Here is an 11,980-nt window from a genome sequence, read left to right as displayed (position 1 = left end):
CACCTGAGTAGGGAAACATATCGAACCCTCCTTTTAGGCCTCCTAGTCTCATGTGGGGAAAGGGTGCGAGTGTAATTATTTTTTTTTTTAAAGGTGGAGGAGGGGTCGCTTACAAAATGTCTTAAAAATACAGAGTGATATTGATCTAACATGTAAATTTATTTTTTTTTCTAATCCTATATATTATAGACGTTACAAAAAGATAGTTAAGTCCTACGTATTTCATGTGTCAATCTAGTCATGCATGTTAACCAATAACATAAACTCTGATAAGTCGTTGGTTTTCCTAGCTGATTCAGAATCTAGTAACCACTCTAATAAAATCTTTAAAATGGCACTAGCCACTAGGGAAGTTTTCGACTACTAGACCTAATAGGCTAATCTAGTTCCTATCTAGATATTCTAGATCTATATCTAAGAGGGCAATAAAAATTAAATTTTGTAATTGAGATTTTATAACAAGGTGTACTTTACATAAAAATAGTAGATCTAGATCTATATAGAATCTAGATCTTTTCTTCGTTTTTGATTAACAGTTCATTTACTCTTTTTTTTTTTATTCGTTACTACTTTTTGGAAGACGTGATTGGAATCCTAATTTTATATAGCTCGTCCCCAAGATAAGACACAATGGCGTACAGACAACTATTCAATGTTGCCCTTCAAAACTCGAGAAGATCTTTCGCCTCATCTGCTGGGCACTCCGCTCATGGAGGTAAGACAATAAAATACATTCAATCAACTAAAAAACTTTATTCTTGGCCATTGTTGTTGTTTTCAGTACTTATTTATAATTAATAATAATAGTCAAAGGTAGAGATCTTGATCATCAAAAAATCATAGAGAAGTCTACTTGATCATTGTCAGTCATTGATGATCTACTCCGAGTACTCGTCTACTCAAAAGTGAAAGTCTACTCAATAACTCACTACTGTCTCTGAGCTCTCTACGTCTAAACTCTAAGTGAGTAACTTAAACTTCTAACTCTGGTCTCTACTCTAAATCTAGAGTCTAGAGTCTATTAAAACTTGAAAATAGAAACAATAAACATCTGTGTTAGTGTTAGATTCTGAGAGATCAATTCAATGATCAAGCTTAGCTGTCTTAGTTGATAATGACAAATTAAAATATTAAATACACTAGATCTATTCTAATTAAATTATGATTATTCTGATTTAGACCATGAACAGTCACTAAGTGAACTAGACTAAGTCTAAGTAAGTCAATGTCTGTCAATGTAGAATGTGAAATAAAAAAAAACTATCTTTAAAATAATTTAACAGAACTTTCTAATGAAGTATAAATTATGACGTATCAGTATGTTTAACCTTTAGAAAGTTATGATTTTTTTGTGGTGTTTTGACCTAACATCTATTGACATGGAACAAGCTATATATTTATACAAGAGAGAGGAGAGACACACCCCCAGCTCAAAAGTTAAATAAAAAGTTGGAATTGAGTTTCGTAGATGATAGATCTACTCATTAAATAAGAAATTTAATAGTAGATCTAGTAGTAAATTTCTAGCTCACAAAGCTGATTTCATTTATATTTATGAACTTTACTTGTATAGAATGTAAATGTTGAAGGAAATAAACAAATTATCGTGTCTTGAGCTTTAAGAGGGTGGGGACAAAATGGTGGCGTTGTGATGACAGAAAATAACAAAATATTTTAAGTGGGATCAAAGTCATCTAAAAAAAAAAATTTTCAAATGCGCTTTAAAATTCGTCACAATTCATGCGAAGGTGTTTAGTACACAAAACTATTGGAATATATGCAGAATATTAGGCTTTCAAAGCCTGTGACATGTTCTTATTTTTGTTCACAAAATTTTTCTATATATAGACTATCACCAAAACTGTCCATGGCCATTATTTTCTTTGTTAAATGGCATTTTCCACTTTGTAAGCGCCACATAAGACTTACAGCGATAAAACTTTGGTAGAATTATGTCCAGGCATATCTAATATGAAAAAAAAAAAAACTTTTGTTCTCTATCCTAACTTCTATTTGGTGAAAACAAAAAAGTGATATTTTCATTATAAGTAAGTAATTAACTTTAAAAAAAAAATCCTCATTAAGCATTAATTAGGCCATTGTCTATAACATAACTTTAAAACTTTTCACATTTCATTCAAAAGTGTAATCAATTTCCAAGAGTGGCCTTAGTAAAAAAAACAAAACAGCAAAAACGCAATCTCTAAATTATCGGTCGTTTTTCTTTCTCGTTTCCAGTTGTTTGTTTTTTTCGCATATCTAGTCAATGACAATTGACTGAACTGTCTGCTGGATGTGAGTCTAAAAGTCTAATCTATTGCCTTGCTAATAATTATCTTGATTGACGTTCTTGATCAAGTTGGCAGTTAATGATCTGATCTAGTCAATCAGAATCGATTTAAACATAGATTAAAATGATAGAGCTAATTATAAATGATTCTAGATATAGATCTAGATCTAGTAATTCTAGTTAGTTTTAAATAGTAACTTAATGATTTTGTTTATAAGTTTTGAAAGTTTCTTCAGAAATGATAAATTATGTCCTAACTTTGCCAAAACCTTATTCAGCCTCAGGTTGGCAGGGGGTTATGGTGGGCAGGTTTCAAACTTGGCTCGATTAGATGACAGCCTGAAGCTTGTAGATCTATCACTCAATTGGGCAGCCATTTTTTCCAATACTGGCTTATGGCTATGTGGCTGTGAATTTAAACGTGTGCAATAAATTTTCCAGAATCTTCTAAAACTTGGAGGAATGCCTTCTACATTGTTGGATTACCTGTGGTAGGACTAGTTTACTACAATGCTTTCTATTTGATGCCTCAACATCCTGAAAGACCAGAATTTGTACCATATCCCCACTTGAGAATCAGAAACAGGGTAAATATTTAAATTAGTAAAATGCTTAGTCATTTAAATTTTTTAAGTTAGCAGTTAGATGCGTTATTTTGATGTTAAGGTGTTCAAGCAACAAAATTAATTATGAAATAATGATGCTTAATATCTTTGTCCTTTAGAATATAATATTTTGCTTTGCAACTAGATATATACCAAATGAACAAGTTATTTATTCCCTTTGCAGAGTCAATTACAACATATTTGACTTGTCAGAGCTCTTTTTCATGGTGTATCATATGTGGATATCACACACAACTCAATACCATCTCTCTTTCACTATCATCATATACCCATAAGGGTATGCTTATCTGATATTTAATATCAACTATCAAAAGTTAACACAATAGTAAAAAAACAAAAACAAAAAACAGCTGGGTCTAAGAAGCCACATAAAATCATGCTTTGATCTGGTCTGTAGAGAATAGGTCCTCAGTGAAAAAGATGCTGTTTATTCACATTGAGCTAGGTTGCTAGGATTAAATAACTATTGCATACTCAGTACTAAAAGAAACAAATGTTTACTAATACACAGTACTTTGATTCTTTTTTTTTTTTTTTTTTCAGCCTTACCCATGGGGAGACGGTGACCATACCTTGTTTCACAACAAGTATTACAATGCTACATCTAAAGGTTATGATGAGGGATCAGAAGACCTTAACCCTGCAAAACACCACCATTAGATGGGGAGATTCCCAACATACTCTAGTGTGTTAATGAAATAATTAGAATGCAATTTGATGTGCATAGCAGATGAAGCACTTATTGTATCAATTGTTGCATATAATGATTAAACAATTTCCTTTTTTTTAAACACTAAATCTTAGTTGCTTTTGTATTTGTTGCTGTCATTTTTGTAAGGTTTTCATAGTAGCAATGTACCTTTTATAGCATTTGTGTTGCTTGTGACAGGTTAGTGGCTGGCATTTAATAGCCCAACAGATGCGTTGTACACATTTTAGGCATATTGTGTGGTACATTTCATGCCATGGCTATGGTTGTTTGTAGTTCCACGGAGAAATGAGTTTTGTAAGATTCACATTAGTAATTAGGAGGTGTGGTGGCTGAACCAATAGGTCTCAGTTTTGAGCTTTGTGATTTTTAGAATGCCCTACTGTATTGGGTTACTGTACCTGACATTTGTTGGTGTAAGTCAAGGCAGTTACGGTACTTGTGTTGGCCACAACATTCTCATTAATCATAGAAATTTTAACATCTGCCCTATAGATTGCAACAGGGCCGGCCTTGGGCTACTGCAACCTATTTCTTGCAATGGGCTCCACACTTTCATAGGTCCTGAGCTAATTCTAGGTGTAAATTATTTAATTAATCCCTTAAAATGGGGTCCCTGAGGTCTCCTGATTTTCTAGGAAATCTGAAAAATAGACAAAATTGTCTATCATTAAGGCATATTCTGCCAAACCCCGCTAGAAATTTTAGCTTATCTGTCCACTAATGAAAGATAAACTGCTTTCCCAAGCTACTTGTTGCAGATTATTTTTTAATAATACTGTGGCATCTGGTGAAAGAAGATTTGGCAATTCTTGCTAGCGAGTGTGATCTATGTAGGAAACTTCACTACATACAAGGCTCAAAAATTGATCATGATCTTGTACTTAGTAAAGAATGAATAAAATATAAAGATGCATTTACTTTCTTATATAAAATCTTAATTTATTATCCTTATCCCTACCCAGACTGGGCTTTGTGCTTGTTAAAGTCGACCCTGAATTGGAAGGTCAGATAGGGAAATTTTTTTTTTTTTTACATTAACATTATCTATTAGCATAAGTTAAGCTCAGTAAATTGCTATCAGTGTTAATCTGAGTACATATCTGCCCTAATTATGTAAGACCTAGTGCAATGAATTTAAAAAAAAAAAAAAGAAAGCAAGTACTTGTAGAACTATACATGGTTACTTTTGAGCATGTACAATATTCTTCCTGGATGTAATAGGTTGTTGCAAATTAAATCTAGATTTTAATGCAACAGAATCTTAATTTATTTTCATTAGTCTTAAAGAAATTGTTCTTTTCATTCATTTGACTGGGCCCCAATACTTTATGAAAGTGTTTTCTACTAAGGTCTGCATGTGCATGTTACGAGTGTGATGATGAATCTAGTTAGCTCTTAATGAAACATTCTCCAAAATGCATTCATTTACAAATTATTCTTTTTTATTTTATTTTCATAGAATTAAGTTTACTTGATTAATAAGAGGACAGACTAGAAGTGAACTTTTATATAGTATATAAAATTTTATTGCATTTAACAATTACATGAACTTCACATAAGAAAATGACATTGCAAAAAAACAAAACTTTACAACTTTTGAAAAAATAATTATAAATCATTTATCACATTCACACATATACACAATGGTCCCAATGATTCACAACTGTACAAAAATAATTGTATTCAATTAGTGTTTAGCATTTCTAGTTCTCATTGCATATGGTGATGCTTTCTGTGCTGTCCCTTGAGTGGAGTCTGGCTGATTAGTTTGTGTCACTACAGTTGCCATGGCAGCTGGAGCAGGCACATTCTGTGCTATAACTTGAGAATTAGCAAGAGCATCAAGGGTGGGTGTACTTGGTTGGACCTAAAAGACAAAAAAATTGTTTTGGTTACTTTTAACACAGGAATACACTAGCACATACTCTTAACTCACAAGATAAATCAGTGATGTATTTGTATGGTAGTATCAAATTCACTCTTTATTATTAATAAAAAAAACACCACAGCAAATAACCAAAAGCTATACCTGTACATTTGTCAGGGTTGCTGACACAGTTGGGGGTGCTGGGCTGGCTACTAAACTAATTTGAGTAGGTGTCTGTGACCTAGATGTAGAAGGCAGTGATGTGGCAGTGGCCCTCAATGTTGACGCAGTGACAAGATTTGCTGGAACAGTAACCGCTGTTTGCTGGGGTACAGACGAAGGCTGTGTTTGGACAGTAGCTGGAGTGACTTGTAAATAGGATGTACCTTGTGCTGTAGTTACTTGTTGAACCTAGAAAATGATTCATTTTAAAATGTCAAGTTCATCTAAGTTTTAAAATAAACTTTTAAGGAACATAACACCATTTTTATCTTTTATTACCTAGACTCAATAAATATTAATAAACAAGCCAAACTAAAGACTTGCAGATAAAAGACAAGTTAAATAAATACTATCTATTAGCTCATGCTGGGAAAGAATAAATACTGCCATTAGCTCAACTAGCTATGTACTACCCAGTAATGAGGAAAGTATTGTGTAACTTCTTACCTGGATAGTTTGAGTTGTGACAAGACTCTGTGGTAATGCTGTAACAGTTTTTTGTCCTGGCTGTATTGAATGAGCTTGGATATTGCCAGTCCCTGCATCTAGTGAAGTAATGGTTGCAGTTTTAACTCCCCCTTGGCCAGTTAAGCTTAGGCCCACTGTTGGGGAGCTTACATGAGTCACAGTAATTGGTGTGCCTGCAGTCAAAGTCTGGTTGCCAGATTGTAATGAAACCTACAGATAAGAAATGCAAAGGTAACCTCCTAAATTTATCAAACATTGTTGATATTAAAATCTTGAAGCCAGTAAGTAGAATAGTAAATAGAAAATGGACTAACCTTGGCTACAACTTGCTGTATAGGTTGGCCTCCAGCCTGGGAGACTTGGGTTATAATTGTAGGCTGTGAGCCATGAGTTATAATCTGTTGCAGGCCTGGAGATTTGCTCACAATGCCTATCTGATGAAGGATTTGATTCCCTGCCAACACAGTATTCAGTTTGGTGTGTTGAGGTATAAGAAGGGGGATTTGTTGGCCTGCTTTTCCAGTTGTTATCCCTAAGATAAAATAAACAATGTTTTTCAGAAATATGTCTTCATTTCTTTTGTAAAGCGCATCTTTTTTTTTTTTTTTTATTAATTCATCAATGGTTCAACAGACAATGGCTTACCAGAGACTTTTTGTTGTGTTCCAGTTGTACGCTGAGCTTTAAGAACTTGCATTCGCTGCTGCTGCTGCTGAAGTTGGCTAACTGTGGTTGCTCGAGTAGCAGCTAAGAAAATTTGAAAATAAATTTATTAACCACTTCTTACACTATTTAAAAGGTTCTTCAAAAGGAAAAAAAAAAAGTATTACAGTTAATACAACATACCAACAACAGTTCTCTGTTGTCCCACATTGATGGCAGTCACAGGGATAGTAACAGGAACAGACACTGTGGGTGCTGCTGACACTGATTTCACCAGTGTGACTGGTGTCTGAGCACTGGAAACACCACCTTGAACAGTTGTCACCTGACCTTGAATGATCTGTGCTGTCTGTAACTGGAAAAATAAAAGACAAGCAATGCCTAAAATTGTTTCTGAGTTGTCTTGAGAGAGGTTGTTTTCCACCATAACTAAGTATAAGTTTCTATCCTAGTGAAAAGCCTAAGCAACTCAATATGTGGCTAACAGAGATTAAATAAAAACCATAGTGTCAGTGAGCTGCTTCTAAAGATGAAAACCCGAATAGATCTCTAACCTCGCTAATGATGGATCACCATTTTACCTATCTTACTTATATTTGTGTAGAATGAATGTATACACTCAGCATTCATATATACAAGTGTTTCTCCAGTACAGGTGGACCAAAAGCTGTTGGTTCACTAAAAAGTCTAAATCTCAAAAAATCCTTATTGAAATGTCACAATTTTCCTTTCTTTGCATTTAGAAATGGTTAATGAATAAATTGTGATATTTTGTCCTTGAAAGGTGCATAGTGTGTTTCTATTAATTAAAGCCTCAATAATTACTCTACACAGTGTAGTTAGCTTATTCTCAAGTTTGATCAGAATACTTTTTCTGAATCTGTTAATTCTTAATTCATTAAAATCTAAATATTTTATCACTGTTTGATTAGGTTCTGCTGAGACAATTATGTCTACTATATTTTTAAAGGATTGCTGAACACACACGAAAAGGCCTAATAGATCTATTTGCAGTTTAAGAAAACTATTTAGTGAATCACTAATAAAAAAACAACTGATTATGTAATTACACAATAAAAAAAAGTTCAATTTCAGCATGTAACACCTGTAACATTTTGTGATTTAATAGTCATACATGTTTTAATAAATGCTTGAATTATTGCTGAGATATATATTTAGTTACAATGCAAGTATAGCAAAATACCATACAAAAATTATTGTGTTTATTATATTGTAACAGTAGTGTTTACGAGTGCTTCAGTGTCCCATTTTTTAAACTGAGCCTCAAAACTTCCATTTCTTTCTCTAGCTGCTTAATGCAATAAAATCATTCAAACATGCTAAAAAAAATAAAGTTAGTTGTACTTTAATCATCAATGGTGTCCCAGTGATGCACCTGAAATGCAAAAGTGGGTACCCCCTTAACCAACACTGCTGAGGAAATGTAGGTATTCCAATTCATTTCTATTGATAAATTCTTAAAGTACAAATGAATACACTTGAAATGAAACAAAAAACTTCAACTTTAATTTTTAGCCTAAGGTGACACCTTTTTGATCCAGTAATAGATAAATGCTAATCCCGGTGTACATATATTAAGAGAGCTTCATTTTACACAAATAACTCTACTAACCTGTTTTCCTTGTGGGGTTTGTATGTGTGTTCTCATCCTCAATGCATTCAGCTGTTCATCTGACATTTTAGGGAGGGTGCCCCTCAGTAGACCCTGTTTTGACAGGATAGACTAGTAAAAAAAATAAATAACATCTACTTTATCCTGACAAATTTTATCAATTTGAACATTTAAATTTTTTTTGGCAATATCAATAACGATTCATTAACTGCTAATAAATGCTAACTATGTAAGTTTAAAAAAATATATTAAACTTACATGTCCTCTTATTGGTACAAGAAGCTGCTGAGTGATGACTTTAGGATGTTTTAACTGCTGGGCTCGGATCTGATCAGCAGTTAATAACTTCTGTCCTCGAAGTTGTTGAGCCCCAGTGGCTGCTTGAGTACGGATGATTGATTGGTTCTGTCTCAATAGATTTATCTGTTGGGGGGTAAAGTTTCTAGCTGCTTGAACCAAGTGAGGCTGAATTGTTGCTGAAAATTTTTGTAAATAAAAAATTAATTCTAAAAACAAAATTTGCACTTATGTTTTGTTCAGAATACTTTAAAAGAAAAAGACTTCATAAAGAAAGAATGCCAGTTTTTGTTCAGGCCAAAGTTGAACTCGTACTATGTTGTCGAAATGAGCATTAAAGATAGCCACAGAGACTTACTTCCAGTAGCTGTCAAAGCTGCCAGTTTCTGCCCAGCTGTCAGGGATGAGGCTACAGTGGTCTGTAGAGCTGAACGTGCTGCCGCCACAGCTGCTTGTGCTGCAACAGTTACTGCTGTTGATGTATTCACCGTTACTCCAAGGTCTTGCATAGTTATTGTTGGTGTACCAGGAACAGGTGGACGCTGACCACGAATTGCTGGGGTGAGGTTTCCAGTTACTGCCTGTAGTAGATGTAGAAAACAATTTCGCTTCTTTAAGTTTTAAGGTGACTAGATCTGTGCAAGTACAATTTGCTGTCTCTTAAAGGATTCAGACTACTTTACATAATCATGTCTATCATAAAGACTGAAGTATATTGTAACATCATTATCCCTTTGAAGATCATTTTGAATACCACTTGAACATAAAGGTCATCCAATGCAAAGTGATATCCAAAGTAACAGTATGTAAAGAACTACATTTCCAATGAAATATTTGTTTTAAAAAAGAAGTGATAAAATGTTTACTTGACATTAAGAATTTAAAACTTGCTTATTGTTAATTTAGATATTTTATATTATAATTAATGGTCTTTAACCAACTTACTATTGTTGAAGGAAGAGCAGCTTGTGACATTCTTTTGTTGATAGCAGCAAATGGACCAGACTGTAAACCAGCACTGACTATGATATTTCCAGCAGCAGCTAGAGTCCTAGCTATTGACACAGCTGTCAAACCTTGACCCACAGCTACCTTTGGTACTTGACCAGCCTTCAAACATATATTAGAAATGTCATCATTCTACAAATATTTAACTAAAACATTAAAGTGAAATTATTCTACAAATAATGGGATGAAAAAAAAAAAGCTGAAATTGTACTCACAATAGGTGTTACAGAGACTATAGAGGAAAGCTGAGGGCCTTGAATGGCTGGTGTGACACCAGTTGCAACAATGGCAGCCTGAACTGGTCTTTGAGTAACAGATGTTGGATCCTGTACAGTTACATTCTGTGATCAAGAATAATTTTTTTTTTTTATGCTTACATTATTTCTATGTGTCAAATATATTTTCATTAGTGTTTTCAATCGCGAATAGCAGCATCATATTTCATTTAATAAGCATATGTTTAGAAACAGTTTAAAAATTGGACTCATTAATTGCTTGACCACAGTTAGAAAATATTTCTCTTTTTATTTTTAGGTCATTACATTAGTACAAGAGCAGCAAAGGTCAACATTATCATGACTATATTAAGAAAAAGTATAATGCCACATTATTAGCTTCTTTCTATCAGTTAAAGAACTAATATAATGCAACATCATTATCTTCTGTTAAAATCAGACCTTGTTCAAATGTAACGAGAGCTTTCTAAGAAATAATTAGTTGACCATTTATTCTTTGAATCAAATATATATATAGAACTAATTTACACACAGAATTAAGATTGGGAAAATAAAACATGTTTTAATTTGGAGTCTACAATAAAAATATAACTAATTGTAGTATCAATGAGTTATTTATTTTCCATGTGTATCCAGCAAGTCAGATCATGTCCAATGTGTGTGTGTATAGTACTTAAACAATGTTATGTGAAATGTTTGTGCTCATTCACTGTAATCTTGGTGAATAAAAACAAGATATTGGTATTCTATTCTGTCAGATAAAAAATGTACCCATTAGAGTTGGGTGGCCTCAGGAGGGTCAAAAAAAAATCCCAAAATTTAAAAATCCTAGTCTTCATGGGGATTCGAACTTGAGACCCCTCATTTCAAAAGCCAAATGCTTTACCACTCTGCCACAACACCCCCTAAAAGGATTTACCAAATGTACAATAAAAATATTTTGTGTGCTATTAATTTACCCTAGAACTGAATTATTTAGTGTACCAACTGAAAATTTCAAACACTTACAGCTGTGGCAGCTTGAGCTTGTTGAGCTGCAGCAGTCTGTTGTTTTTTTTTCTCCAGTGCAACTCTCTCTGCTCTCTTAGCTGCCAGCTGGCTGGGTAACATAGGACTGTCGTAATTGATGCCATTCTCAGCTAACAGAGCAGCATGCTTAGTATGCTTGGCAGCAGGGTTCACTATGGTCTGTCTCATGGATGCAGGGCGCTTGGCTCCAATCTCCATCATAGCCGCAAAGCGGATGTCAAAGAGCTGAGAGTAGTTCTTTAAGCCTTCCTGGGAATATAGTTGCTCTGTTCGAAGAGGTCTGGTATTTTTGGTCTACCGATCAAAACATTTGATCATTATTTACATTATAAAATATCATTAACTAACTTGGAGACCAAACTATTGTGGATGAGAATGCATTTAACTAGTAAATTTAAATTGTACCTTATAAATAGATTTAGGAGTTTTCTTCTGTTTCAAGTTGTACAAAATTTTGCCATCTTCTCTAGGTAAAACAACATATTCATACTGGTATCGACAATGCTTGGCTGCCCTAAAAATGCGTCCAACAACACTAACATAATCTGAAACAAAGTCCCAATTCACTGTTTGAGCTGGATTGTCAATTATAAGCTCAGGATTTAACTTCTGAATGTGTTGAACAGCCTGCAAAAAAAAAAATCATGATAGATATGTATGTATATATACTGTACAATAAAATGGTTTAAAATGTTTGTATAGATGCAGAGAAATGAACCAATATTTTTTAACATACCTCCAATAAAGCCCATTCTTCATGAACAAGCCATTCTGGGTAGTTGGGATCAGGCTCAGGCTTAGCCACAACAGGTGTAGGTGGAGGCTGTTGCTGCTGCTGCGGCTGCCCTAGTGGTGCTCTACCAGCTATTATTTTAGCTGGGACCTACAAACAGAAAATACAGAATCATTAACTGATAATTCATAGTGTA

General features: G+C 33.9%; 2 protein-coding genes across 3 annotated transcripts in view; one reads left to right on the top strand and one right to left on the bottom strand.

The window, feature by feature from the left end:
* The first annotated feature begins 561 nt into the window (after nucleotides 1–561).
* LOC129922106 (cytochrome c oxidase subunit 6A2, mitochondrial-like) lies at nucleotides 562–3,707 on the top strand. The gene is made up of 3 exons (XM_056006696.1): nucleotides 562–715; nucleotides 2,732–2,877; nucleotides 3,460–3,707. Exons 1-3 carry the CDS (start codon nucleotides 631–633, stop codon nucleotides 3,574–3,576), a joined length of 348 nt encoding a protein of 115 aa, XP_055862671.1. The 5' UTR covers nucleotides 562–630; the 3' UTR covers nucleotides 3,577–3,707.
* Nucleotides 3,708–5,128: 1,421 nt separating this feature from the next.
* The window catches only part of LOC106074490 (helicase domino-like), a 30,569-nt gene continuing 23,717 nt past the window's right edge, over nucleotides 5,129–11,980 (bottom strand). For both annotated transcript variants that reach the window (XM_056006691.1, XM_056006692.1), the window contains 14 exons: nucleotides 11,788–11,934; nucleotides 11,457–11,678; nucleotides 11,031–11,345; nucleotides 10,002–10,127; nucleotides 9,724–9,888; nucleotides 9,137–9,359; nucleotides 8,740–8,957; nucleotides 8,482–8,592; nucleotides 7,032–7,203; nucleotides 6,831–6,932; nucleotides 6,500–6,717; nucleotides 6,165–6,395; nucleotides 5,658–5,906; nucleotides 5,129–5,495 (listed from right to left, as the gene is read on the bottom strand). In XM_056006691.1, coding sequence (XP_055862666.1) covers nucleotides 5,316–5,495; nucleotides 5,658–5,906; nucleotides 6,165–6,395; nucleotides 6,500–6,717; nucleotides 6,831–6,932; nucleotides 7,032–7,203; nucleotides 8,482–8,592; nucleotides 8,740–8,957; nucleotides 9,137–9,359; nucleotides 9,724–9,888; nucleotides 10,002–10,127; nucleotides 11,031–11,345; nucleotides 11,457–11,678; nucleotides 11,788–11,934 — 2,679 coding nt within the window. In that variant the 3' untranslated portion in view covers nucleotides 5,129–5,315. The remainder of the gene's footprint in view (nucleotides 5,496–5,657; nucleotides 5,907–6,164; nucleotides 6,396–6,499; nucleotides 6,718–6,830; nucleotides 6,933–7,031; nucleotides 7,204–8,481; nucleotides 8,593–8,739; nucleotides 8,958–9,136; nucleotides 9,360–9,723; nucleotides 9,889–10,001; nucleotides 10,128–11,030; nucleotides 11,346–11,456; nucleotides 11,679–11,787; nucleotides 11,935–11,980) is intronic.

Source organism: Biomphalaria glabrata, chromosome 12 (genome assembly GCF_947242115.1).
Source record: "Biomphalaria glabrata chromosome 12, xgBioGlab47.1, whole genome shotgun sequence".
NCBI classification, from domain to species: Eukaryota; Metazoa; Mollusca; class Gastropoda; family Planorbidae; genus Biomphalaria; species Biomphalaria glabrata.
Note: the sequence above shows the minus strand (reverse complement) of the source record. Positions and strands in the feature narration are given on the sequence as shown.